The sequence below is a fragment of the Vipera ursinii genome (assembly GCF_947247035.1).
Source record: "Vipera ursinii genome assembly, chromosome: 11".
Lineage (NCBI taxonomy): Eukaryota > Metazoa > Chordata > Lepidosauria > Squamata > Viperidae > Vipera > Vipera ursinii.
Window position 1 is genome coordinate 2944271 of NC_139524.1, and position 26189 is coordinate 2970459.

Genomic DNA, 26189 nt, shown 5'->3' on the forward strand with positions numbered 1-26189 from the left:
GGGAGTCTGTGGCTCCCGCCATGGTCAGATCATGCCCTGGTGGGCCTGGGGTTCTCAGGCGCTGCCCACTTCAAGGACCTAGTGCTCAGTGAGTTTTGCCAACCATTCCTCCATGTTAACGCTTTCTAAACTGAACAAGCAGTTGGGAAAAAGCTATGGAAGATGATTTAAATATGCATTTCAATATGTGATTATTATATGCACAGAAATGGAAAGAGTTCTGGCTTCAGTTGAATATTGTTTATTAAAGTGTGCATTTGAATCCAAAAAATTTTTAGATTTTTTTTTTACATGTCCCTTCATGTTCTCATTTACAACATACATTTGAAACACCTTCAATACATTCCATATACTTTATATAAAGAGCCATGGTGGCGCAGTGGTTAGAATGCACTATTGCAGGCTGACTGCTCACTGCCAGCAGTTTGATCCTAACCAGCTCAAGGTTGACTCGGCCTTCCATCCTTCTGAGGTCAGTAAAATGAAGATTGTAGGGGCAATATGCTGACTCTGTAAATTGCTTAGAGAGGCCTATAAAGCACTATTAAAGCAGTATAAGTTCTATTGCTATCGCTATTTGTAGTCAATTTTTAGGGCAAGATTTTAGAAAAATCAATACCTGTAGCACCCAACATGGAATCATCTCCAATGTGTTGTATCTATTGTGGCTCCTTTGTCATTGTCACTTCCATTTATATTTCCTCCAATTCTTCAAATTTCCCTCCAAAATCTTTGCTTTCTACATAGAATTTGGTCTGAATCTCTAATATTTAAAAAGTAGAAATCACTCTTTCCAAATCCCATCTAAATGGACCCTTCCTCGGTTCAAGGGTTTCTGCCAGAAAAAGATGCTCTTTTCTCCTAGTATTTTAATCAGAATTTCCTTAAGTACAATTACCTCTCGTTTTATCAATCTCAATCAAGTGCTGAAATGCTGCAAGATGTCTTCTTGACAAAGTACACAAAGACATTCCTTGGAATTGTTGTATTGTTTTTTTAAAAAACCTTGTGAACCGCCCTGAGTCCTACGGGAGAAGGGTGGTATATAAGTTTAATAAACAATAATAATAACATTTCTTCATTTCGCAAATTATGTAAAGGTTTCATCCTAGAAACCTTATCAGTCTCTTGTTTTAGTGTCATCTTCCACCCAATCCAGAAACTTGCTGGGTTTTAACCATTTTTTCTCTGATATCAGGAATATTTTCTCTGTTGTTCTGAGACTGTTCTAAATTTTAAACAACATTCTGTTTTTCTCTGCTCCAGTAATGCCAAGTTGTCCAAATCTTTGCCTGTTTTTCTATTTATAACTTCTGTCTTACATTTCAAGACTACCATTTTGTAAATAATTTGCTTTAGATCTCCAGCCAATTGTCCTATATATTCTTCAGTCTCCTTAATTTCTTTCATATTCCTTTTTATTCCTGCAATTCCTTCTTTCATTTCCTTTTTAAAAGCACCCAAACTATTGGCAACTGTTGCAGTCATCTTTTTGCCAACTTCCTCAAATATTTTCTGCAATAAATCAGCTGAAATGCCCGTATCTGTAAGTTGTGGTAATGAATCTCTCATTCCTTCTGCTAATCTTGCGCTTTTCTTGTGGTTGTCAAATTGAAAGTAGCCAATTACAAGGGTAAAAATGAAAGGCAGGCTTCCCCTTTGTTTTCCTTTTATCTGTCCTTAACATTTTAGTCCCTTTAACTCTATAGCTACAGTCCCAGCCATATCTGTTTATTTTGTAAAATCTATCAATTATCTATTGCCTTAGTAATAAATTATCAGCATTCCCACAAAATTCTGGTTTATTTGTCTAATTAACTTTACTATTGTCAAAGCTACTTTCATCTGGAAAAAAATCTGCTTTTGAAAATTTTTGTCCTCTTTAGCCATTTAAAACTTTCTTGAATCACAATTTTGTTAAGCTTTTTGCTTTTAAATTAAAATCCTTTAAGATACCATTTTTTTCTTAATTCCAAAAAGAAGGCAACTCACAAATAGCTTTTATTCTTCCCTGCTGTTCAGAATATCTCTCATGTTGTAAATTAATTATAGCCAAAGATGTGTAAGAAAATATATTTTTTTTGCTGGACATATGTAAGTAAAGCCTGCAAAGCAGTTAAGGGCACATTGACATACCCTCAGCTTCCATACCAGCTCAACTCACAATCGATCACAAGAAACATCTGTGGTCTTCTTAGTAGGAACTGTAAGAATTCCCCCAGCTGGTCACTCAGAAAAGAAAGACTCTTGAATCCAGGTGATTGAATCAAAAGAACTTTTACTGAGAGAAAGTGGTTGCAGGAAAGGTGAAATCTGAAGATCCTGCACCAAATGCAAAGCTATTATTTTGTTTTCCCCAAGTCCCAACCCCACCCCCTCCCGACCAGTCCACCAGCAGCCAATATGATGCTGGGAAGATGTTTTGAGAACACTGAGGTGCTAGGCAGATAACAGGTCACTCTCAAGGCATGACGGCCTTGGAACCAGGCTGGAACCAGCTGGGAGGGAGTCTGCTTCCTCCAAAGGCAATTCCTCTCCCTAATTCCCAAGCGTTACAATAAAGCGAATGCACCCCAAATATGCCAACCTTCCCCCTCCCCTCCAACAGAATGACAGGACACGAAGGTGAACCTGGCAGGAGCACTGTAAGTGGGCCATTCCCCAGTTTCTCCTTCCCGTGGAGAGATTTTTCTCAGCCAGAATCCATTTCCTGGTCACCAAATTCACCTTGGTGCTATCACTGCTCACAAAGCCATTCCCAGGATGTTTAACCCGCCATAGGTCTTCACCTGGAAGCCTTGGAATTGGGGGTTATTCCTGAGAAACTGCTGCACGGTCCTACTGGGGCGTTGATCATTGCCTGAAATAGGAGGGCAGCCGAGACCTTGGATTCCCCCGTGCACCATCTCCTTGCTCATATCCTTTTTGTCTCTCTTTATGGTTTGTGGAAGAGTTGAGTGAGGTGAAATGGATTAAGGGACATCTGGAGCACCACTGGTGAAGAACAAAGAACAAATCAAACTGAACATAAGTTAGAATCACTGTTAAGGCCTACTTTATGGCAGAAGATTCAATATTTCTCTGCCCTTGATGTGTCCAAAAATTGCTACTGTGCAGCCCTATGTAAATGACAGACATTTACCTTTTGGGCAAATAAGGTAAACATTTGAGTAACTTCAAGGTTGTGCTAAGGAATTAGCAGCGCATTTGTCAGATAAAATCACTCAGTTTTCCTCTCAGTTGGATGCCAGATGCTTGGAAGATCCTGGAATGCAGTCTTGCCTGATTATCCAAGAACAATTTGATCCCATTGGACCTGAGGAAATGGATGGGGTCCTTGGGACTGTGAGCTTGATTACCTGTTAATCATAATAGTAAAGTTGGAAGGGACACCCTTCTCAGGCAGGAAACCCTATACCGTTTCAGCAAATGGTTGTCCAGTCTCTTCTTAAAAACTTCCAGTGTTGGAGCATTCACAGCTTCTGGAGGCAGGTTGTTCCACTGGTCAATTGTTCTCACTGTCAGGAAGTTTCTCCTTAGTTCTAGGTTGCTTCTCTCCTTGACTAGTTTCCATCCGTTGCTTCTTGTCCTGCTTTCAGGTGCTTTGGAGAATAGTTTGACTGCCTCTTCTTTGTGGTAACCCCTGGATTATTGGAAGACTGCTATCATGTCCCCCATCGTCCTTCTCTTCATTAAACTAGACATACCTAATTCCAGCGACCGTTCCTTATATGTTTTAGCTTATATGTTGTTTATATGTTGATTAGATGCATGTGTGCCCTTCCTACCTGGCCAGGTTATCCAGGAGGCTGTGGCAATGGTGAATTCATCCGGGAGGGAGGGAGTTGCTCTGCACCTCTAAAAGTGGTCTTCAAGAAGCCATTTCTAGACCCCACTACACTAGACAATTTTCATCCTCAGTCTCACCTCCCCTTTTTAGGGAAGGTGGCAAAGAAGGTAATTACATAGCAGCTTCAGAGAATCCTGGATTAAATGGATTGTCTGGACCCCTTCCAATCAGATTCAGGCCTGGAGATTGAACAGAAACAGTGTTCAATTTCAAGGTCCCAGGTTGTACTCTGCTGTTAGCTTAGGATCTCAATATTCTCTCCAATACTTCCGTTTCTTCACAGCGGTTTTTTTTTCTTTCTCCAGTTCCATAGTTTGACAAGTCTGTATTTCCCCCCCCCCCCAAAAAAAAAAAACCACTACAAAGGAGGAACATTTGACTGAATTATATCAAGAGCTTTGGGTGCAATTTTTAATTATGTATCTGAAACTGTTACATCCAATCTTATATACTCTTAGTACGTAGTTCTCTGTCACTTTCTTGCAAGCTCTTCTAACTTGGTGAAAGTCTTTCCAGACCATCATGTTCTGTATTGCTTAAGTTCAGTTAGTTACATCTTGACAGTATGTTGTATATGGCCTATTTTATTTACATATTTATTGTAAATATGGGTTGGATAACATATTATTCCAGTAAAGCTAGATCTGCCCTCACCTTTCTAACAACTGCATCTCCTGGCTGATTCACGTTTAGTGCGTGGTCAGCAAGGATGCAACTGAGGTCCCTTCGTATGTCCAGCGGACAACCCAGGCCCTTGTGAACTTATTTCTCTACCCAGATGCAGACTTTACACTTCTTGTTCAATTTCATCCTGTTCATTTCAACCCACTACTCAAGCCTCTTTAGGCCTTATTACTCTACTTGCATGACTTTAATTATTTTGATTAATTCAGTTTAGTTATTTTTTGTTTATATGCCAGTTTTGCCCAGAACATGTGTTAGGCTGCCTGGACTGCATTTTTTTTTTAAAAAAATGGGCCTGCTTTGGGCCCTTTTTGAAAATGGTGTCACGTTAACTATGGTTTAATTTTGCACCACTAAATTCCATTTAAGGGGCAGCTGCCATCTTTATGCTAGCAGGACAGCAATTTCTTTTTCTGTTCTTTGAGTATTCCCAGATCAATCAATCAGAATAGAGCTGGAAGGGACCTTGGAGGTCTTCTAGTCTAACCCCCTGCTCAAGAAGGAGACCCCACACCATTTCAGACAAGTGACTGTCCTGTCTCTTCTTAAAAGCCTCCAGTGATGAAGCACCCACAACCTCTGACAGCAAGTTGTTCCACTGGTTAATTGTCCTCACTGTTAGGAAGTTTTTCCTTAATTCCATGTTGCTTCTCTCCTTGATTAGTTTCCATCCGTTGTTTCTTGTCTTGCCCTCTGGAGATTTGAGCCAGGTTTTGCCTAATCTGTACTTATACCTTTGTTTTTTTCTGCCTAGGTGTAAATCCCTGCTTTTCTCCAGGCTGTCAAGATATTTTTGGATCCTGAGCTGGTCTTCAGGGGTGTTGGCTATTCCTGCCAGCTGTCATCTGCAAATTTGATGAGTTTCCCTTCTATTCCCTCATCTAAGTCACTTATGAAGACATTGAAGAGTCCTGGGCCTAAGACAGAACCTTGTGGTACCCCACTGCTTATTTCTCTCCATGAGGATGTAGTGCCGTTTAATTATCATTATCGTTTCACAGTCAGCCAGATGTTCAGTCACTGGAGAGGCAGGGAACACAGCAGTTGCTGTACACGGCAACCGGACCACTCCTCTCCATCAAGCGTGTTCTCAGCGGCTGTGTAGCACCCTGACACCCCCAAAAGGGAGGGCACGGCCTATTATGCCTAAGATGGAGCCTTGTGGTACCCCACTGCTTACTTTACTCCATGTAGATGTAGTACCATTAAGGACTACTTGTTGAGTTCAGTGGCGGTGATGCTTTCTATCCCACATTTTTCTAGCTTACCAAGAAGTAAGCTGTGGTCTACTTTGTCGAATACTTTCCTGACGTCCAAGTATACCATGTCCACAGCATTCCACTGGTCTACTAATACAATTATTTTGACAAAGAATGAAATAAGATTGGTTTGGCATGAACTGTTTTTTATTTGTTTCTAGATGTTTGCAGATCTGTTTTTTCATTATCTTTTCCAGCATCTTCCCAGGTATTGATGTTAGGCCGGTGGATGCCATCAGAACCTGGTGATTCCTGGGATCCTCTGAGGAGTCAGATTGGCTGATCTGAAACTTGTTTTGGATCTGCTGGAATAAAAATGGAGCCAGAGGGTTAATTCTGTTCTTGCTTTCCCCTTTCACTTCTGAGCTGCCTTGTTGTTGTTAGCTGCGAAGTCGTGTCCGACCCATCGCGACCCTATGGACAGGCCTTTCTGTCCTCTACCATCTTCTGGAGTCCATTTAAGCTCACACCTACTGCTTCAGTGACTCCATCCAGCCACCTCATTCTCTGTCGTCCCCTTCTTCTCTTGCCCTCGATCTTTCCCAGCATTAGACTCTTCTCCAGTGAGTCCTTCCTTCTCATCAGGTGGCCAAAGTACTTGAGTTTTAGCTTCAGGATCTGGCCTTCTAAAGAGCAGTCAGGATTGATCTCCTCTAGGACTGACCGGTTTGATCGCCTTGCAGTCCAAGGGACTCGCAGGAGTCTTCTCCAGCACCAGAGTTCAAAGGCCTCAATTCTTTGGTGCTCAGCCTTTCTTATGGTCCAACTTTCACTGCCATACATTGCAACTGGGAAGACCATAGCCTTGACTATACGCACTTTTGTTGGTAGGGTGATATCTCTGCTTTTTAGTGTGCTGTCTAGATTTGCCATGGCTTTCCTCCCCAGGAGCAAGCATCTTTTAATTTCTTGGCTACAGTCCCCATCTGCGGTGATCTTGGAGCCCAGGAAAATAAAATCTGTCACTACCTCCATTTCTTCCCCATCTATTTGCCAGGAATTGAGAGGGCCAGATGCCATGATCTTGGTTTTCTTAATGTTAAGTTTCAACCCAAGTTTTGCACTCTCCTTCTTCACCTGCAACAAGAGGCTCTTTCGTTCTTCTTCACTTTCTGCCATTAGAGTGGTATCATCTGCGTATCTTAGGTTGTTGATATTTCTTCCGGCAATCTTAATTCCAACTTTTGATTCATCTAGCCCTGCCTTTCTCATGATGTGCTCTGCATATAAGTTAAATAGGCAGGGTGACAGTATACAGCCTTGCCGGACTCCTTTCCCAATTTTGAACCAATCAGTGGTTCCATGTCCAGTTCTCACTGTTGCTTCTTGACCCGCATATAGGTTTCTCAAGAGACAAATAAGATGGTCTGGTACCGAGCTACCTGGTGTTCTGCAAATCTGCCGTGCTCCTCCAGTCCTTTTCATTCTTCATTATCTCAACACACTTTTGACATCAAGATTAGTGCTTCTTTTTCTTCTCCTTATTAGACAGGAAAGCTTCTAAACCTGGACAGCTTTGGACTTACTAAAATGCCAAACAGGAGAACTGGCACCATTGTAATCTGGAACTTGGGGAAGAAAGTAAGAGGGGCTTCTGCTGCATCTGCTCAGTTTTAGTGGCCATTGCTTAAAAGGCACATTGAATGCTATGTGGCCAGCTGCCCAGTTTGTGCCTCAGCAAAACAACATTAAGGGTAAACCCTGGGCTCCTTCAACCACTAGCGGAGTCCAGTGCCCCATGGGAGGAGATATCCATGGACTTTATGGTAGAACTTCCTGAGAGATCAGGAAACACAGTAATGTGGGTGATAAGTTAACTGACTGTTTTCTAAACAGGTACACTTTGTGCCCTGCTCAAAAAAATCCCTCCTGCACGCACCCTGCCTAACCTGATCGTGCAACATATTTACAGACTGCATGGCATTCCACAGTGAATAACCTCTGGGGTGCAATTGCGGGGCGCAATTTACCTTGAAATTCTGGCAAGAGCTTTTAAAACCTTTGGGGACAACTCAGGGGCTTAGTTCCAGTCATCATCTGCAAATGAATGTAGGCTGTGAACATACGAATGGGGTTCTAGAGCTATGTTAATTTGACAATTGGTCTGACCTCCCATTTGCTGAAGTTGCGTACAACACAGCAGCATTGGCTTCACTCCATTCAAGATAGCTATGGGACAGGACTTTGCTTCCATGCCTGAACTGTCCCTGGCTACCCCTCCTGTCCCACCCGTGAAAAAATGGATAGTTCAGCTACAGAACACTTGGCCAGTAGCGAGGAAAACAGAGGAAGCAAGAGAATCATATAAAAAAAACAAGCGGATAAAAAAACGCAGGAAATAAAAAGACTTTAAAATAGGAGACCAGGTTTACTTGTCAACCAAATACTTGCAGTCCAAACAACCCTGTTGGCCCTTTCCCTAGTAAGAGAATCATTAACCCAGCAAATCTCTTCCAACAGATTCACCCATTCTTTCATTGCAACCTCCTTAAGTCTGAAATCCTCTCCCCACTACAACCAACGCCAACACAACCCGAACCTCTCATGATCGAGGGCGAACAGCACTTTAAAGTCAAAGACATTCTGGATCCCTGTAGATATTGGGGAACACTCCAGTACTTAGTGGCATGGAAAGACTTTCCCCCTTCTGAAACCGGATGGGTGGACACCAAACACATTAAAGCAGCCAAGCTCATAAAACGTCTCCATAATCCATATCCTGACAAACCAAAGTGACTCTCTAATTGTATTTTGTCTTGTTCTCCCCCTTCCTTCTCTCTCCTCTGCAGGACTAATGTCCCTGTTAAGGGGGGTGGCATGTCAGAGCTACCATCTTCAACTTGGTGCTATCAAAGGATTAAGGGGGAGGAATGGTTGGAAGGGTGACAAATGGGTAATAAGCTTCTATGCATTTTGTGTGGGAAATGAGGGGGGAAATGACAGCTGAAGTAAAGCAGATCAACGTGGAACTGGTTTGTGCCAGGCATTCAAGGCTGTTTACTCTGAGTGTGGAATTCTACCAGCCCAAACACTTCGGCATTGGCTGGAGCTGGACTGGTCATCGGGGGAGGGATGGAACGGAAGGAAATAGTTTTGTATTGTTGAGCGGGAAAATCCAGATTCCGCCTGACTTTACTGCAACCAGCATCCCTTAATAAAAGTACCTTTCTCTTCAACCCAAAGGAGCCGAGGATTTTTCTTAGGGCGAGGATCAGACTGGGGCAGGACCGACAGAGCCACCGACTGTCTGTGCCTTTGTTTCCTGTCGGGAGAGGTTGAAGAGCGCTGCCCGAGACCGAGCCATTCTGGGTCGCAATGGCACAAAGCCAACAGGTGGGCTGTCTGCACAAGCAGCTGTTTTTCAGCCCTGAACATTTTCCCGAGCTCTGCATCGAACAGATACCATGAACACAGGAGAAAGAAGCTTTGGGGAGGGGGATCCTAGACCCTACTCATATTTTAGTCCTTACTGAACCTGGTTTGAGAGCTACCTCAGGGAGGGCTTCAGCATGGTACGGCTGCAAAATAGGGGACTTATGGTCAATGCCAGACTGCGGTAGAATGTTTTTCTCTTGGGTGTGAGGAGAGGTGCTCAACAGGCCATCATGCTGGTCAGTCAGTGGTCAGTTTGCTCTGTCCATTTGCAGGAATCACCGTGGCTGGGAATGGGGTGGAAGCGGCGGCTGCAGTTGAAAACATTGTGAGGTTCCTGTGATCCCACAAAAGCTAACTTAAGCTAACTACCTGGGGTTTTCCAGAAAGAGACGAGTCTTCCACTTCCGAAAAGTGGGCTGTGTTTGCTCTTCTGCGGCTCTCCCAGAGCTTCAGTCAAGATGGCGAGGTGTCCAACTCTTTATCTGCCATCCAGAACATTTCTCCAGGCTCCCAAATGAAATGGGCTGCGCTAGATATGCAAAAACTCTCCCTTCCCACCCTCTTTCTATTTCTCCTTTGAAAACTTGCCTCTCTAGCCCGCTGGCTGGTCTGTACACATGCCCAAAGCCGTGGTTCACCCTGAGATAGAATAGATTTATTAGCAAGAGGTAATCAGGAAACATATATTTTTACAAAAAAATGGAAATTTTCTTTTCCAAGTAAGCTGCAGGTTGAAATATTTCAGGTCTTGAAAGACAATTCTCATACCAGAGGGTATTGCTTACAGCAAAAGGTTTCTGAATTCAGTTCCCATAGAGCATGCCTGCTACTCAAAAATTCACTTGGGTTTATACACTGTACACTGTAAAAAATACATGATAATATTCACAGAATAAGCACTACATTACTATATTCCTGTTAGCAAGTGTTTAGACAGGATTACAGTATATGTAATAAAAACACCTGGCCATTTCCCCCTCTAATTGTACATCATGTTACTAAGACATGTCACTATGTCTACAACAAAGCATACAGACAGAAGCGCCAAAGTGGGGGATGCAGCAGAAATGCTCAAAGGGACAGAGGGCCTTTCCCTTTCAGGGCCTAAGGCAGGAAATCCAAATGGCCTTTACCACCCCCCCTCTGGCCCCAGGCCTGCCGTATGAGGCCCAGAACCCACAGGGGTGCCCCAGGCTTTTTTGCACAAGCCAACCAGCCCTGGGAATTTTGGAGAGTCTCTGTGCCTCCAAAGAGATGTATCCCCAATACGGACGGGATGTGTGGACCAGCTTCAGGCTCCTTCCAAGCCAACCACGGGGTCCTCCTGCCTGTGTCTCCTGCCTTGGGCAGTGAAGAGAACACAACGATCCTGGGAAAATGGATCCCATCAAAGCTGCCCTGGAAAAGCTGAAGAACGTCCAGAGTAGCTCAGATGGGGGCTGGGTTTTCCACACTACAGGGGTACTGGGGCCAAAGTACAGAGGCCAAGAAAGCTGAGGCTCCAGGGCAAGCGAGGTTCCCGGCCCCCAACAGCCCAGTCCTGACTCCCTCCAGTCCAGCTGCCCCCAAAGAGTCAACAGAGAAGAAAATTGGTTTGATCAAAACCAAGCCTGCCCGTTGACAGTGCAAAGATTGAATGGGGGGGAGAGGGGGGAGGGAAGGAGGGGGGAGGAAGTCGAGAAACAGAGGGGAGAGGCGAGACACATCCCTGGGTCCGGGCTGGTGGCTGCAGCTGCTGTGTTCTTAGGTGGGGAGCTTTGGCTCTATCTTCAGAGACGCGTCATAGAGACTCTCTTCATCCATCACAAAGGACTGATCTAGGACATACTGGGTGACCTGGAAGAGAGAGGAGAGCAGGGGCAGAAGAGGCCGGGGAGCCTGGAGGGAGGGGGCATCTGCCCCAGTGCCAGTCAGTGGGGAGAGAGAACAGGACAGGGCCAAGAGACTGTCTCCCCGAGCATCCTCCCTGGGCGTCAGTGGCTGAGCGGCAGGAAACGGGGGCCTGAGACGGGAGTCCCTTGGGCATGTGGGGGCCCCGCCTTTTTCAGGAAAGAAGCTGCAGGAGGAAAGACTTTGAGACTTTGCTGGCAGCCGGCTGGGTTGGAGGCTTGTCTGCTTGTATGTTGCTGAAGGAACCGCGTGGCTAAAGCAGGACTCTGCACCTCCGGGCAGTTTCTCTTCCAGGACATGCCGTCGAGAGTTCAGGGACAGCCTGTGCCCCAGTAACACAAAGCTCTGCCTCTTCCCCATGGCCAAGAGGCTCCCCCCAGATGATGGTCCTTCCCCCCCCGACCCTCTCCTTGCGCAGGTTGCTGAGCAGCGACAGGATCCTACCTTGGGCTGATGCTCGATCTTGTAGGCCGTCTGCTGAAACTGCCGGATCTCTCGGATGATGTGGGAGATCTACCGGGAGAGAGGAAAGAGGCCCCTGTGCCCAAAGGATGCCAAACAGCAGGCGATGCTCCCAGGGAGAAGGGCTGGGCTAGGAAGGCATCGGCACCGTGCTGGGGGTGTTATGGCCGAGGCAGGCAGGCAGCTGGCTAGGGGGAGGGCGATTCTGTGCCCCTGCCAGGGAGCTCACCATCCTCATTTTGGAGAAGTTCACCAGGCCGTCCTCCGTGTAATTGGGAGTGCCCTCTTCAATGAACGCCAGGTCCGTGAGGTACATGCCCAGGTAAGGGACGCAAGGAGGGTCACAACTGAGAGGCAGAAAAGAGAAATTCAGCTGGCAGGACAAATGCAACAGGGTTGGTTCCCAAAGATAAACAACTTCTATCTCCTGAAAAATGGTTCCTTCGGTCCCTTTTGCATAGTATTACACTTTCACGTTTTCTCTGGGACTGGAGAATTGGCCCCCTAGGAAGAGGGGGTTGCTTTACATTATCCTGTATTTTTGGTCACATCTAAGCTGCAAATCAAGTCAAAAAATTTGCTTGTGTGCAGAATTTTGTTATAGTCTCTGAGACTAAAATAAACTTTAGGGCAGGGGTGTCAAACTCAATTTCATTGAGGGCCGCATCAGCATTGCTGTTGCCCTCAGGGGGCCAGGTGGGTGTGGCCAGGGTGGGCGTGGCCTACTGGGTGGGCGTGGCTAGAGTGTGTATGGCCTACTGGGTGGGCGTGGCCAGCTCTACATCGTTCGCATCAAGGGTGCCTATGGGGGCCTGGGCAGGAGTGGGACGGATCTGGGGGTCTCTGGCAGAAGGAGGGTCTCTGGGCCAGGGCCAAGGCAATGGGGGCCATTCCCTCACTGTTTCCAGGATGGCTTCGTGGGCCACATGAAACCACTTCGCGGGCCGGATCTGGCCCCCGGGCCTTGTGTTTGACATGTCTGCTTTAGGGGTTCCGGAATCTCCACATGGATGTCACTCTCTGCTGCTGCTATCTTCCAATGCAGGGATGAGGTCCTTGCAGCCCCTCCATCTATCCCCACATCCTTGGGCATCCCCCCACGTTCTCTCCAAGCATCACTGCAAAAGCTAAAGGTGTGCAAGACTCCCCCACCTTTTGCAGTGGGACACTCAGAACCTCTGTTGCTTAAAATCCTAACATAGACTATATGCTTTTGCTGAACAAAATCACTCTCTCCAAACTCCCTCTGGAAATGAGGCAAATGAACAGCTAATGGGGCTCCCCCTGATAGAAAGCCCCCCCCCAATCCCTTCCTCTGCTGTTTGGGATGGAGCTGGATCACGCAAGTGGTCTGCCCTGCCTCAGCGGCAGGACTGGACCCTGCTCGGTCAGGGGCCTCCCAAGGGATGGCAACCCATCAACTCCCCCTCCCTGCCAAGGGCTTCTCTGCCCATCTGGGAATGGGGCAGGGGACCCAATGGCTCAGGCAGAGCCCTCCTGCCTGCCACCCCTCAGTCTCCTGCTGGCCACGTGCCTGGCTCTTGCCACGGCAGCATCTACGTGGGCAGGGCAATGTGCAGCCTGCCCCTTTGCCCTCCTCTCCTAGTCTGCCTGGCGATTCTGCCAGGCACCGGCTGCCCAGGCTGGCCTCCAACCCACAGGCGGGAGCAGCAGAGGCAACTTACTTTTTCAGAGCTTCCCTCAAGTTTTTAAATCGTCCTTCTGAAGACACCAGCCGCTGCAGCTTGTCGATCACAGCTTTGGTCTGGGAAGAAGGGAAAGAATTAGAGGAGCCAAAGGGGGAAGGGAGCCTGGGCTGAAGTGGCCATTGGGCCCCCCGCCCAGCTCCCAGGTGGGCAGAGAAGCCCTGGGGTCCGGCCAGATGGAAAGAGCCTTAGAGCCCATGGCGGCCCTGCAGAGCCTGATGATCAAACAACATCCAATGCCAGCTAGCATTGAAGTGCACTGATGAGGTTACCTATTCAGGTACCGAAACATCTGCGAGCAAGCAACCCAGCTTGGAGAGCACCAAGGACCCACAGTCAAAGAATCAGTCCAGGAAGTGGAAGAATTAAGGGAGAAGGTGCAATGGCTAACAGATTCATTCATTAGAGGTCAAAGAAACAGTCCCTTCCTTCTGGGTCTGGGTTTTGTGGGCAGAAAGCTGCTAAGGGCCCTGCACGTGGGAGCTTCTCCTGGCACTACGGGGGCCCTGAAGCAGTTTGGCCAGAAGAAGCTTTGCCTGATGAGTTGAGTGCTGCCAGAGGTTCTGATTGCTCTCAACATCGCTGTGATCAGGGGAAGAAAAACTGAAATGGCCAGCTGGCTGGTGAATTCTGTCTGGGGGAGGGGCGGGGCTCTCAAGGCCAGTCCTGGATGAGCTCCATCAAGGGGAGAGGGCAGCCCAGATGGGGCAACGAAGGGGAAGGGGAAACGCTCACAGACCCCAAATGAAGCAAATGGTCCTCATGAGAATCAGCACCACACAAGGACCATTAGACACATTGCACCAACCAAATGGGTGGAAACTCTGGCAAGAGCCGGAGAAGCCTTTGGGCCACACACCTCTGGATCAAGATGCTGATGCCGTGGGCAACGTGGGGCTTTTACAACTCTTCAGGACAGGGCAACTGAATGGAGGCTGAGGAAGATGGATGTTGGCATGTTTTCCTGGATTGCTGAAAAAGTAAAGCCATTCCTGTATATGTGACTGCTTCCTGCCTACAACATCTCTCTCATGGGAGCACAATTTTGAAGTCAGGAGCGACACCCCCGGCTGGTAAACAGCACCCTCACAATCATGTCCAGTGGGGTAAACGGTGCTATTCTGTCCAGAAGGACACAATAAACTGAAGCCGCAAAGCGGCTCAAAATCCAGCCAGCTAGCCTTGCTGAAGTGTGTAAACACACAAGATTAGGATCTCCGTTCCAGAAAAACAGGAGAATGAGTGTGTGCAGAAAGGCGTCTGCAGCAGAACCCCCTTCCCAACACCTTGTCCTGAGCGTGCAGCTTCGGCAGTGGGGCTCCTCAGCACTCACCGGCTTTGACACCTTCATCCACGTCTTCTTCAGGCGGAAGATGGCACTGCGGTTGAAGGCCGAGGTGATCTCCAGAACAGCATTGTAGTTGTGCAGACACCGGCAAATGTCAGCCACGGCCACCCACTTCTCGATTGTGCTCACCCGGGCAGCCATGTCCTCATTGCAGAGGATCTCAGAGGCGATCAGGTTGCTGATCTGCAGGGGTCATCAGGGAAGGGTGGGTGGACATTACAGCCCCTGAAGTGTTTGTGTGCAGACCCAAATGATGAGAAAAGCCTCTTGCCTCCACGGAGAAAGGGTGGGGGACCAAGAGAGAGGGAAGCTCAACCAGGTGCTGGTGGGCAAGGCTGCCCCACATTATCCTGCTCAGAGCAGAAGGGAGACCCCCAGTTCTGGGCAGTGTTTCAGGCATCCGTTAGGGCTCACAGATTATTTCCAATTACTCTCAGCAACCTTACCCTCCCAAAACTGAGTTTAACATCACCTTTCTGGCTTGGTTATGAAGTGCCTAAATACTAAGATTTGTGCAGTAAAATGACACGTGAAAATGATCTGTGAAAATCTGGGCACAACCATGCAACTGTCTGCTGCCTGGCCATGAACAACCTTGGCTGGTATGGAAATTGCTGAATAGAGTGTGCAGAAAGTTCAAAGGACAATCTGAGAAAATGGGGCTGCCCTATAAAAGGCCCCGTGTCTGAAGGCGGAGAAGAGCAATCATCTCACACAGGCTGCTGTGCCTGGGAGATCCTTCAGCACAGACGGAGGGAGACATCATGCTGACGAGAGAAAATGCTGGGCCCGGTAGTGAGCGAAGGGCATTTAGATTTAATTTGATTTATTTATATACTTTTTATATGTGCTATATTCCTATGATCTATTTTATAATTATTTCATTTGCTCAGTGTTGAACGTCACATGTCTATAGTTTGTAGGTGCTTCTGATATGAATAAAGAAAGATCTGTGAAAATCTTTTTCAACACCCATCCTGGACTAAAAGGGCAGTGACTTTCGGGACTAAAATCAGAATGAGTGAAGGAGCTTTTGCCCAGGCAGCCCCTCCCTCTGGATGGGGAGGGGGTTGCAGAGTCAGGCCAGAGGGGAGGAGAGCAGCAGGGAAGGGTCAACAATCCGCCCAGACCTTTGAGGACTGACGGAGCAGCGGCCTTGGAGGGGAGCACATCTATGGGGGCAGGCTGGTTTGTGGGGGCATATTCCACCAAGAGTCTATGAGCAACATTTTCTGAACTTGTATTCCAGTAGGATTTATGTAAACTATGTTTAATTTGCCTTCCAGGGTGCTTTGTCTTACAAAAGTGGTTTGAAATTACTTCAAATACACAAAAATATGATTAAAATTTCAATACTGAAATTTTTTTTAAAGAAATGGTAGCTAAAGATTGTTATTCTTGATGATGGTGCAAGTCCCAACCCAACTCCACAAAATGCAAGCTTGTGTCATGCCCAGAAGCAAACAAACCACTATCCAGGAGAAAGATCCCAGTCTGGGGCGCAAAGTTTTCTCTGGGAGAGCAGCGCATCCTGGTGCAGCTTTCAGAGTTCATGGCCTGCCCCTGCCAGGATCCTAAAGAAGCCTCTTCCTCCTCAATAGACCTTCCAAACCAAGCAAGCAAAGGAAATAGACGAAGGTTTGGCTAATCAGTTAGCTAAGGTGTGCAGGAAGCACATCAGAATAGTAACAGGGGACTTTAACTACCCTGACATCAAGTGGAAGACAAACTCTGCACCAAGTGGGGGATCAAACAGGCCCCCTGAGAAGCCTAGTAGACAATTGTCACCCGAAAGGAGGAAACTGGAGGGACGGCTGTACTGGACTTAATCCTTACTGACAGAGATGAAATGATAGAGGGGGTTGAAGTTGCAGGAACTCTGAGGGAGAGTGACCGTCTCATATTGGAATTCAATAAAGTGCAGGCATAAGCCACAGAACAAAATCAAACGAATGCCTTCGACTTTAAGGGAGCCGATTTCACGAAACTCAAAGAGAGCTTGGGAAGGATTCCATGGGTGAAAATCTTAAAGGGGGAAACGCTCAAGAACTTGGGAAAACTCTGAAAAATGAGATTATAATAGCCCAGTCTAGTGCAATATCATTGAAAAATTAAAGAGATCCCAGAAGAAACCAGCATGGTTGCATAAAAAACTCTCTGATAATTTAAAAGAGCCTTGGTGGAGCAGTGGGCTAATGCCTCCTTAAGTAACACCAGCTGCCTGCAATTAGTGCAGGTTCGAGTCCCACCAGGCTCAAGGTTGACTCAGCCTTCCATCCTTCCGAGGTAGGTAAAATGAGGACCCAGATTATTGGGGGCAATAAGCTGACTTTGTAATAATGCCACTTGGGGTGTGCTGTGAAAGCCCTAATAAGCAGGCATATACATAGAATGAAGGCTATTGCTAAGCACATTGATTTGTGCTTTAGATTGTAAGCCACCCTGAGTCTTCGGAGAAGGGCGGGATATAAATGGGATTAAAAAAAAAAGACAAAAAGGACAAGTATAAAAAGTGGAAAGATGAGCACATAACCAAAGCAAAATGCCAGCAAATAGCCAAATCCACAAAGATGAAGTCAGAAAAGCTAAGGCTCAGAATGAATTAAGACTTACAACAAATGTCAAAAACAACAACAAACGTTTCTTTCAACATGCAAAAAACAAGAAAAAAAGTCAAGGAATTGGTCAGTCCACTAATGGGAGAAGATGGCAAGTAGATAACAGGCATCACGGAGAAAACAGAACTGCTTAATTCGTTCTTTGCATCTGTCTTTACACAAAAGGAAAAAAATAGTCCAACCTAACAAAAATGGTACCTAAAAAACAGATTAAGAATACAAGTCAAAATAGGCAAGAAAATGGTAAGAGAGTTCAGTTTACCGGGACCAGATGGATTACAGGCAGACGTGCTCCCCGAAGCACTGAACCAAATCTTTCAAAGATTCTGCAGCACGGGAAAGCAGCCAGAGGGGACAGCATAGGTGGGACCTGGCTGAACAGCAGCCACAGTGAGAGCGATCTAGACGTTGTGGGGGCTCCATCACTGAAGACTTTCAAGAAGAGATGGGACAACTATTTATCCAGGATGGTAAGGTCTCTTTCTTGAGCAGGGGGTTGGAATACAATTCCTCCTAGATCCTTTCCAACTCACTTATTCTGTCTTCTGAAACTTCTGAACTCTCTTCAGAGGCCTCTAGCAAAGAGAATCTTGTAGTTTCCTAACCTGGGAATCAGGAGAGTTTGGTCATTTGGGAAACATGAGCTGGAGTGACCAACTAGCTTAAGCTGGTAATAGCAGTAAATGCCTTAATATGAAGCAAAGACAAGGTGTTTCTTCAGTCCATGTCAACTGTCTAAAGTCTAAACAGCCACCCAGCATATTCACAGCCAGTTATTCACAAGAGCTCCTGAACTGCAATGTTCTTAAATTCATCAGGGCCCTTTGAGGATCATCCTGAAAGGAAAAGTTGCTTTTTGTAGCACTGTCCTCTCCAAAGGAAGAAAGAATTCTCTGGCCAGGAAAGGACCAGCCCTTCCATGCACCTTCTACACCCTCAGAATAAAAGGTAAAGGTAAAGGTTCCCCCGCACATGCATGCTAGTCATTTCCGACTCTAGGGGCCGGTGCTCATCTCCATTTCAAAGCCAAAGAGCCAGCGCTTGTCCAAGGACGTCTCCGTGGTCATGTGGCTGGCATGACTAGACGCCAAAGGTTCACGGAACACTGTTACCTTCCCACCGTAGTGGTCCCTATTTTTCTACTTGCATTTTTACGTGCTTTCGAACTGCTAGGTTGGCAGAAGCTGGGACGAGTAACAGGCGCTCACTCTGTTATGCAGCACTTGGGATTCGACCCGCCAAACTGCCGATCTTCTGATTGACAAGCTCAGCGTCCTAACCCACTGAGCCACCTCAGAATAGAGCATGGATAGTTGTCCAGAGGAGCTGCCCTCTAAAGAGTCCCTGGGACCCCCCCATCAGAGTGGTGGTGGTGGAGGAGGAGGACTTTTGTGAACAATGCTGAACAAGGGGGACTTTTAAAAAAACTGGGCAGATGGGCAGTTGAACACGGGAAGCCCAGTACCTTTCAACTCTCATTCAAGCAGGCTGGAATATTTTCCCCTGGAAAAGGAGCACAATTCTACCCATTAGGATGAGGTGAGTCTGGACAAGCGAGAGGAACAAGAGTCCCTGTTACTGCATGTTCTGAAAAAGGGCAAAGTCTGCGTCCTGAATTCCAAGCTGCCCTTGCAAAACTCCACTGAGACTTGGACTCCCAGCAGTGGCACTCACATCATTGAAGTGCTTTGTGTTCATCAGGATATAGGGTGTTCGCTCGTTCTTTTCCACCTTCATCCATCCTTGTCCAAAGAATTCTCTGAAAACAAGAGGTCTCAGGGTGAGCTGGGCCCTCTCCAGAATTTCTCCCTGCCTGGCCCACCCTCTCCTGCACGGGAAGTACTTGAGGAAAGGCCCTCCATATGGATGTCTCCTCTTAAGGTCTTTGCAAGTGGAGGGGGGGGAAAGCAGACTTACTCCCACAAACCCCATGGATGGGATGGGGGTGACAGTTGTCTAGGAAATGGTGTGCCTACGACAACATTCATCTTCATCTTCGTTTAGACCTGTATTTGCAAAATCAGCCGCAGGACCCCCCTGGCAGAATGCAATTCCATGTTCTTCAGCTTGGCTGCACTTCCACATACATGTCAAAGAGCTCAGTACTCACTCATAGGGTATTGTTTTGAAGATCAGGTGATCCAGTAAAGTGAGCTGCTCAGCTATTTCTAAAGCCGAGTGATTTTCAAAGGGTTCAGCCTTGACCCCCGTAGCCTGAAATTGGAAAAGAAGGGCTGCTTGGATGGGGGTCCCCAGATGAAGGCGAAGCAAAAGAAGACCCTGGGCCAGAGCGAGGCAGATCCTGTCGGAGGCAGCCTCTTCCTGTTCTTGGGGAGGGAAGGGGCTCATGCCAGGCCAGGACTTTCTGGTAGGACACCCCAGTGCACAGGCAGCAGCTCCAACCACGCTTCTTCACCTCCCAGAACACCCCAGACCGTACATGAAGGAAGGAGCACCAGGTATTCATTGGGGGGGGGCGCGTGGGGGCAGTGGATTAAGAGGTAAAATGCAGGCTGCGCCCAGGAGAACTCTCCAGCCGAAAAGCCCCTCCCCCAGCTGCCTTTATCCTGGCAGGCTAGCAGGGGCATACTGGGGCAGGAAGGAGGGGGAAGGACCTGCCCCCTTATCCCTTCCCTGATGGCTGAGACCCCTGCCCAGTCAGTGAACCTTGGAGGACACACCCAGGGCCTGGCGGTGAGCTTGGGCTGGGCTGGGCAATCCAGGCCCTTCCCTGGCATTTGTGTTCCAGAAGCTGCCAATTCAGAGCAAAGCTTTTGTCTGAGAACCCTCCTGCTCCGTCAGGCCCAAGCAAGGCAGGGCACAGTCACTTTTGGTTTCTCCTCTTTGAAGAAGGCAGGCAGGAGATCAAGAGAGCCACCCAGCTCCAGGAAAGAAACACACCTTGCTTGAGGTTCCTGTTTTCTGCGATGGAACCCTGGCTGTCCTACACAGGACAAATCCAGGAAGCCAGAAAGGTTTAAAATCCTCCTGAGCTTGGGTAGACTCTTGCTTCAGGTAGCCCAGCCCATCGACAGAGTGATATTGCAGACAAGTCATTCTTTGGACCGAGAGGATGCAAATGCCGCTCAGCCCAGGAGAGATGTCAGCCTCTCTGGCGCTCTTCCTCTAGCGCTTGGCAGACAGGATCCATAGGGTGGGCAAGAGGAGCATGCGCATGACCATAGTCTCTGCTTCTTATCCTGGCTCATGGGCAGGCACAAAGGACCTGGTTCTCTTCTTAAGAACATCTCCAACCCAGACTGACATACCCTCATTTGGGGTCGTGCAGCAAAGCCTGAGGGCACCCTTTACGCTCCACCCTTTCATAAGAATGGGCCAAAACAGGAGCCCCATCACGTTGGGTGATATAAACAGCTGGGCCCCTTGTGGCCCTAAGATGCTCCCCCGAAGCACCTCCGTCCCTCCTGTGCTACGGCCAAGGCAGTCGCCAGTCTAGTCTAGTGGTTAAAGCGCCAGGCTAGAAAGCGGGAGACCCCAAGGGCTTGCCCCACCTGAGCCATGAAAGCCCATGGGGTGATCTTCGACCAATCACCGGGACACAGTGAGTTCTAGTCCCACCTTAGTCATAAAAGCCAGCTGGGTGACCCTAGGCCAATCACGCTCTCTCAGCCCAACTCACCTCACAGGATTGTTGTTATGGGGAAAATAGGAGGAAGATATAGTGGATCTGCCTTGAGTAATTTGCAAAAATAATAAAGGCAGGACATACATACGTACATATATACATACGTATGTACGTATGATAGATAAATAAATAAATAAATGTATGTATGTATGTCTGCTGAAGTTAGGATTACAAACATGAGCCAGGGTCGTGCTGCCCAGTTTAGAGTGAGTTGAGTTCAAATTCCTGCTCAGATGTGCTTCTACTCAAATCTCTAGCCTACTTACATGGTTGCTATCATAAGGCTCAAGGGGGCCCAGTCTGGTCTAACCCTAAAAGGCACCAAGAAGGGAAGATCATGGAGATCTCGTCAGACCTCTGAAACTGCTCTTGGGCCTTCGTGGGGCTCCACGCCAAGGCTTTTGTGGCTGACATTCTGACTTCACCTTGGCGTCACATCCCACCTTCCCTTTCGAGTTGGCCAGAAGACAACAACTCCCTCCAACAATCCATAACTCTTCAACTTAATGCCAATCTTCACAACTGCATTGTTACATAGGTAATACTGGACTCGCTTTGTGGATTATCAGGCCCGGTGCTGGCTCTGAAATGCAATGGACTCCTAGTTTAGGAAACAAAGCAAACCAGCCCAGCCTTCTTTGTGACCCACTTGGGGACCCAGAAGACATTACCATTTGCAGGATCTCTTCCAGGGTGATCTGGTTGTCTCCAGGGTCTTCCTGGGTCAGGGTCCTGGCCGACAAGTAGAAATGGAGAATTGCAGCAGTGAGTTTCCAGTGGCAACAGCTGGGAGTTAATGGCTTCAGTTTATTCTGGGGAGGGCCTGTGTGGAAGCCGAGGGTTTCTCTGGCTCTCAGCTTCTCCACCCAGTGCCTCGGGACAGAGATCAGGGGAGTCTGTTCCCTCAAAGCAAAGGAAGATGAAGCCGCCTCAAAAACCTCCTTTGCATCGGAAAGTCAGGCCACGTGACCAGCCACTTGCCCTGAGCTAACGGCCCAAAACACTGCGGCAGTTGGGGCAACCAGCACTCGGGGCCATCCGGGTCCCACCCAGTCCTGTCCCCGGCTTGGATTAGAACCCCCATCTCTGGCGAGAGTGAGATGACGATGCTGCGTTTTGTGACCCGCATGACCTGCCTTATGATGTTGCCCGCGGCTTTTCTCTCTTGAGTCAGGAGTTCTGGGTCATGCATCACTTCCTCCAGAAAGCTGATCACTTTATACTTCAGTTCCTCGTTGGTTTCAAAGTCCTGTCAAAGAGAGATTTTCCACAAGCCACAATGAGGCCAGCTGGCCAGGCAAGCACAGCCCCCTTCAGCCCAGGGCTCTGAGGGTTTCCTCGCCAGCTGAGCCGTACCTGGGCATGTTTGGAGACCCAGTGCCTCAAGACGTTGAGCACCCGGTTGGTTGCTGCCCTCCTGATCACAAACTCTTTGTCACTGTTCCTTTGGTCAGAAGGGAAGCCTGCAGGGCAAGAGAGAGAGTCAGCCTGGAAACCCATCCAAGAGTCGGGCACTATGGGGCCCAGGCAGGATCGGCACGGGGCCTGTAGCTTTGTGGGGAGGTGGTGCCCTGCCCTGACCCTGCGCTGGAAGATGGCCCCAGCCATTGCCTGGCCTCCTCCTGCAGGCAGCAGTTCCCTGGAAGGGAGGTCTGCGGGGCCCGAGAAAGGGAGGAACCACCCGGCCCAGAGGACCCTTCCTCTTCTCCCACCTGGGCCAGCCAACGACATTCTGCGGTACTTCTCTTTTGCCGGGGTACCCTCGTTGGCTCCGGCAGTGGCAATGGCGAACGCAGAGGCGGCTGAGAGAGCGCTGCTGCGGCTGTTCTCCAACTCTCGGCAAGAAGTCATCACCACTCCATTGTTGTAGGAGAACAAAGGGAACTCTACATGGGGGGAGGGGGAGGCAATTCAGGAGGACCCATCCCATCCAGCTAGTCCCTCTACTGGGCTTCCCCGAGAGGAACAGAAGGCCTGTCCACTTGGGAAACAGCAGCGCACAAGGGCTGATGCTGACCCTTTGCACAGAGACCAGGGCCAGCATCACCCACAGATGCCCCCTGCTGTGGTGCACTAGAACACCCCAGAGTGGTCTCCTGCCAAGAGTGCAGATGGCTTCTCTTGGCCATCTCCCCCTTCCCCACCGTGAGTTTACCTGAAGAGTTCTTGCCTCTGACCAGTTTTGGTGTTGTTGGAGACTTGGTGGGTGATGCCTCTGGGTCTGCCTCCTCACTCTGGGCCGCCTCAAAGGCAGAATCTTCTCGTGGAGACTCTTCGGAGCCTGGCAAAAGAAGCAGCTTTATGACCTTTCTCCCAAATGTTCCTGACGGGCAAGTGGTGGGGGAGGGGGGGGAGGAGGAGGAGGAGGCTTTGAAGGCAAGGTGGCTGAACATTCCATACCTGTCAGCCTCTCTCTGCTTTCAACAGATTCACCCAGGTATTGGGGAAAGAAGCCATTCGCTTGGGGTCTGTCAGATTTCTTCATCCAAAATTAACCCAATGCAGAAAACAGCACCAGGAATCCAAAGCTGTGCGATGCCCAGGCCTGCGCTGGAGAAGGTGGCCCCAAAGCTCTTCCCAGGCTGGCCCATCTCCTGAGATTTTGGGGGGGGGGCGTGAAGTCTCACTACCTCGTCTACCCACCCACCTGGCACCTTTCCACTAACCCTGATGTGTGAGATCACTCCTCCCCCTGAATTGCTCTGGGGCTCCGGGACAGTCAGAGCGCAGAAGCTGACATCGTCCCTTCGGGCTTCCTCCACGTGGCTCCTGACCACCTTTTGCTCCTCCCTGCCAGAAGGCGCTCACCTGTCTTGCTCAGAAGTGCTTCCTCTGCCTTTTCTGCGCTCCCTTCTCCCTCATCAGATATTTTATTGGAGTAGCTGCTGGAGACGTAAAGCTTGTTGATGTCCAGGGTGGTCTTGCTGAACGGCGACATGGTGGAGGAATACATGCTTGCATAACCATTGGAAGAGCAGCTCAGGGCGGCCAGTTCCAGGGCCTTCCCTCCTGTGATAATGGGAATGTTCAAGGACAACTTTCTTCTCCGGCTTGGTGAGGACGACTTGGAGATGGACAGGGGGGGAGGGGAGGAAAACTTCCGGTTGGCACGTGGAGACTTGGGTGGTTCTCCGTAGAGGAGTTTCGTGTTCTGGCTGCTGGCAAACAAAAGTTCCAGGGACCTGGCGGAAGATATCCAGGGACAAAGCTATCACTGGGGGGGGGGTCTCCTTCCTCCTCTACGTTGCATCCCTTAATGACACAACCGCCTGAATTCTTCAAACACTGGTGACTTTACATAATCTCCCAAGAGACGAGCATGAGCACCAAAGCCCATTAGAAGAAAATCCCTCCCTATGAGCTAGTTCAACAATGTGAGGTCAAGAGACACCTTTCCCCAGGTTTCTTCTTTTACCATGAGATGTAGGTGAATGAACAGGATGGGTGGAGAAGATCAGGAACCGAGGAGCAGCGGTTCATCCCCTCACAAAGATCTGGAACTGGATGCAGCATTGTCGCTTGGAGGATTCATCAGCACAGTACAGCTGCTCCTCCCGACCATTTGTTCAGGGACCAGTCAAAGTTTAGAGGGACTGAGTGGAGGAATTTACAAGCAGTCTCCAAAGTGACAGCTGTTTCAGCACCACCTGTGGTCGCATGATCAAAATTCAGGCACTTGGCAGCCCACCAGCAATTTTTGACCACAGAGGTGCCTCGGCTCCTTCCACCAGCCTCTCCCCAACATCTACGCCTTTTGGGCCCCTGCACATTACAGTCCCTGCTGCCCCAGTTGACCTTTGCCCTCTTGTTGCTCCTGCTGCTGACCAAGCAGGCCTGGCAGCTGGAGGAAGCTGAGGCAGCCACTGCCTTATTGAAGCTCAGCCTGTGGGGAGGGGGGGGACCAAGGCCAGAAGGATGTAAGAGACATCCAAGACTAAGTAGAATTTAATTAGCAACACAAACAGGGAGTTCCATGGATTGCCTCCACTACACGATGTCCTTCTTTATGACTGCACTGCTTAGAAATTCCAGCTTAGTTGTAAATGGAGGACTACTTGTAGCTTTTATGACTGCAGGCAGGTTCTGGGTGTTGCCAAGCTAGAGGTAGCCAGCCACTGCCGGCCATGCAATGAAAAGCCTTGCAAGCTAAGGGGGCTGTAATGCTGGGTGCTGGACACTGCTCGGAAAGTGGGATCATCCACTAAGAAGCCCACAGGTCTAACTCTAACCCACAGGTCGGCAACCCGCGGCTCCGGAGCCGCATGCGGCTCTTTGAGCCATCTCCTGCGGCTCCCAGTCGCCCGCTGCGTGTGCACCTCTTCAAACAGGCAGTGGTGCGTGCACACCTCTCCAAATGGAGAGTGGCACCGCCCGTTCCGAGAGGTGCGCGCGCACCTTTCCAAAGGGCGGAGGTGCGCGTGCACCTCTCCCAAACCGCCGCCGTCCCGTTTCCACAGCTGCTGCATTCATCCATGTTTGATGAATGCGGCAGGTCTCCGAAAGGGACAGCGCGCACCTCTCCAAAGGGGAGACCCGTCGCCGCACAGGTGCCTCCCATTTTGCGCATGCACAAAATGTTTTTTGCGCATGCACGTGAGTGGACGCACGCGCGCACACTTTTTGCGGCTCCCACTTTTTTGTTTGTGTGATGGAACCGGTTCTGAGTGGCTCTTTTCCTTTTTCCGGTTGCCGACCCCTGCTCTAACCTTTCTGCCACTCAGAGTTGGGGCGTAAGAGGCTGGCCTGCTGATCTCAGGCTTGGGAGGAATTTTTCTGCCAAAGGTTGTCTCTGAATATTGTGTTACTTATTCCTTCTGTCTATTAAGCATACAAGGTGTCGTAAACACAATCAAATCAGTAGGACAGAGAGGCATCTGAAAAGGCCTGGATGTGCCCCAGCTGTAATTCTACCACAGGAGGTTTGGGCAAGGCTTTTGGAGAACTCTGGGCTCAGAGGGAAAGAGAGCTTCAAAGGACGGGCAGGTGAGGCTCCGCTCTGCATCTCTGACCCGTCTGAAGTGGGGGAACTGATGAGACACTTTCAGTTGCAGCAGTCCGGTTCCCCGGGGTGGGAATCGGGCAGTGGTGCTTCCATTTCTCCAAGCAAACTGGCACTAATGTGAGCTGCTGCTTTTCAGGACATTTTGGATCCTGTTGGTGTATTTCATGTGGAATTTGACCTGCCTTCCTTTGGGAAATGATCTTACATGGCATTTTAGAGGGTCATACTCCAGCTTGATATATTTCAAGAATCACAAGTAGGCAGGAGGCTCCTTGGTAGCTCACATCTCACTAAAGCAGGACACCCCAGATAGCCTATAAAATGTCCCTCAGACCAGAACAAAGCTAAT

At 48.7% G+C, this 26189-nt stretch overlaps 1 protein-coding gene across 1 annotated transcript in view; it reads right to left on the reverse strand.

The window, feature by feature from the left end:
- Positions 1 to 10911: 10911 nt before the first annotated feature.
- Positions 10912 to 26189, reverse strand: part of RASGRF1 (Ras protein specific guanine nucleotide releasing factor 1) — a gene marked incomplete at both ends in the record, with an annotated part of 49748 nt that continues 34470 nt past the window's right edge. The window contains 13 exons of the mRNA XM_083370923.1: positions 10912 to 11004; positions 11503 to 11571; positions 11750 to 11867; positions 13206 to 13285; positions 14560 to 14757; positions 18867 to 18951; positions 19303 to 19406; positions 21510 to 21570; positions 21975 to 22087; positions 22195 to 22301; positions 22551 to 22724; positions 22994 to 23119; positions 23647 to 24020. Coding sequence (XP_083227049.1) covers positions 10912 to 11004; positions 11503 to 11571; positions 11750 to 11867; positions 13206 to 13285; positions 14560 to 14757; positions 18867 to 18951; positions 19303 to 19406; positions 21510 to 21570; positions 21975 to 22087; positions 22195 to 22301; positions 22551 to 22724; positions 22994 to 23119; positions 23647 to 24020 — 1702 coding nt within the window. The remainder of the gene's footprint in view (positions 11005 to 11502; positions 11572 to 11749; positions 11868 to 13205; positions 13286 to 14559; positions 14758 to 18866; positions 18952 to 19302; positions 19407 to 21509; positions 21571 to 21974; positions 22088 to 22194; positions 22302 to 22550; positions 22725 to 22993; positions 23120 to 23646; positions 24021 to 26189) is intronic.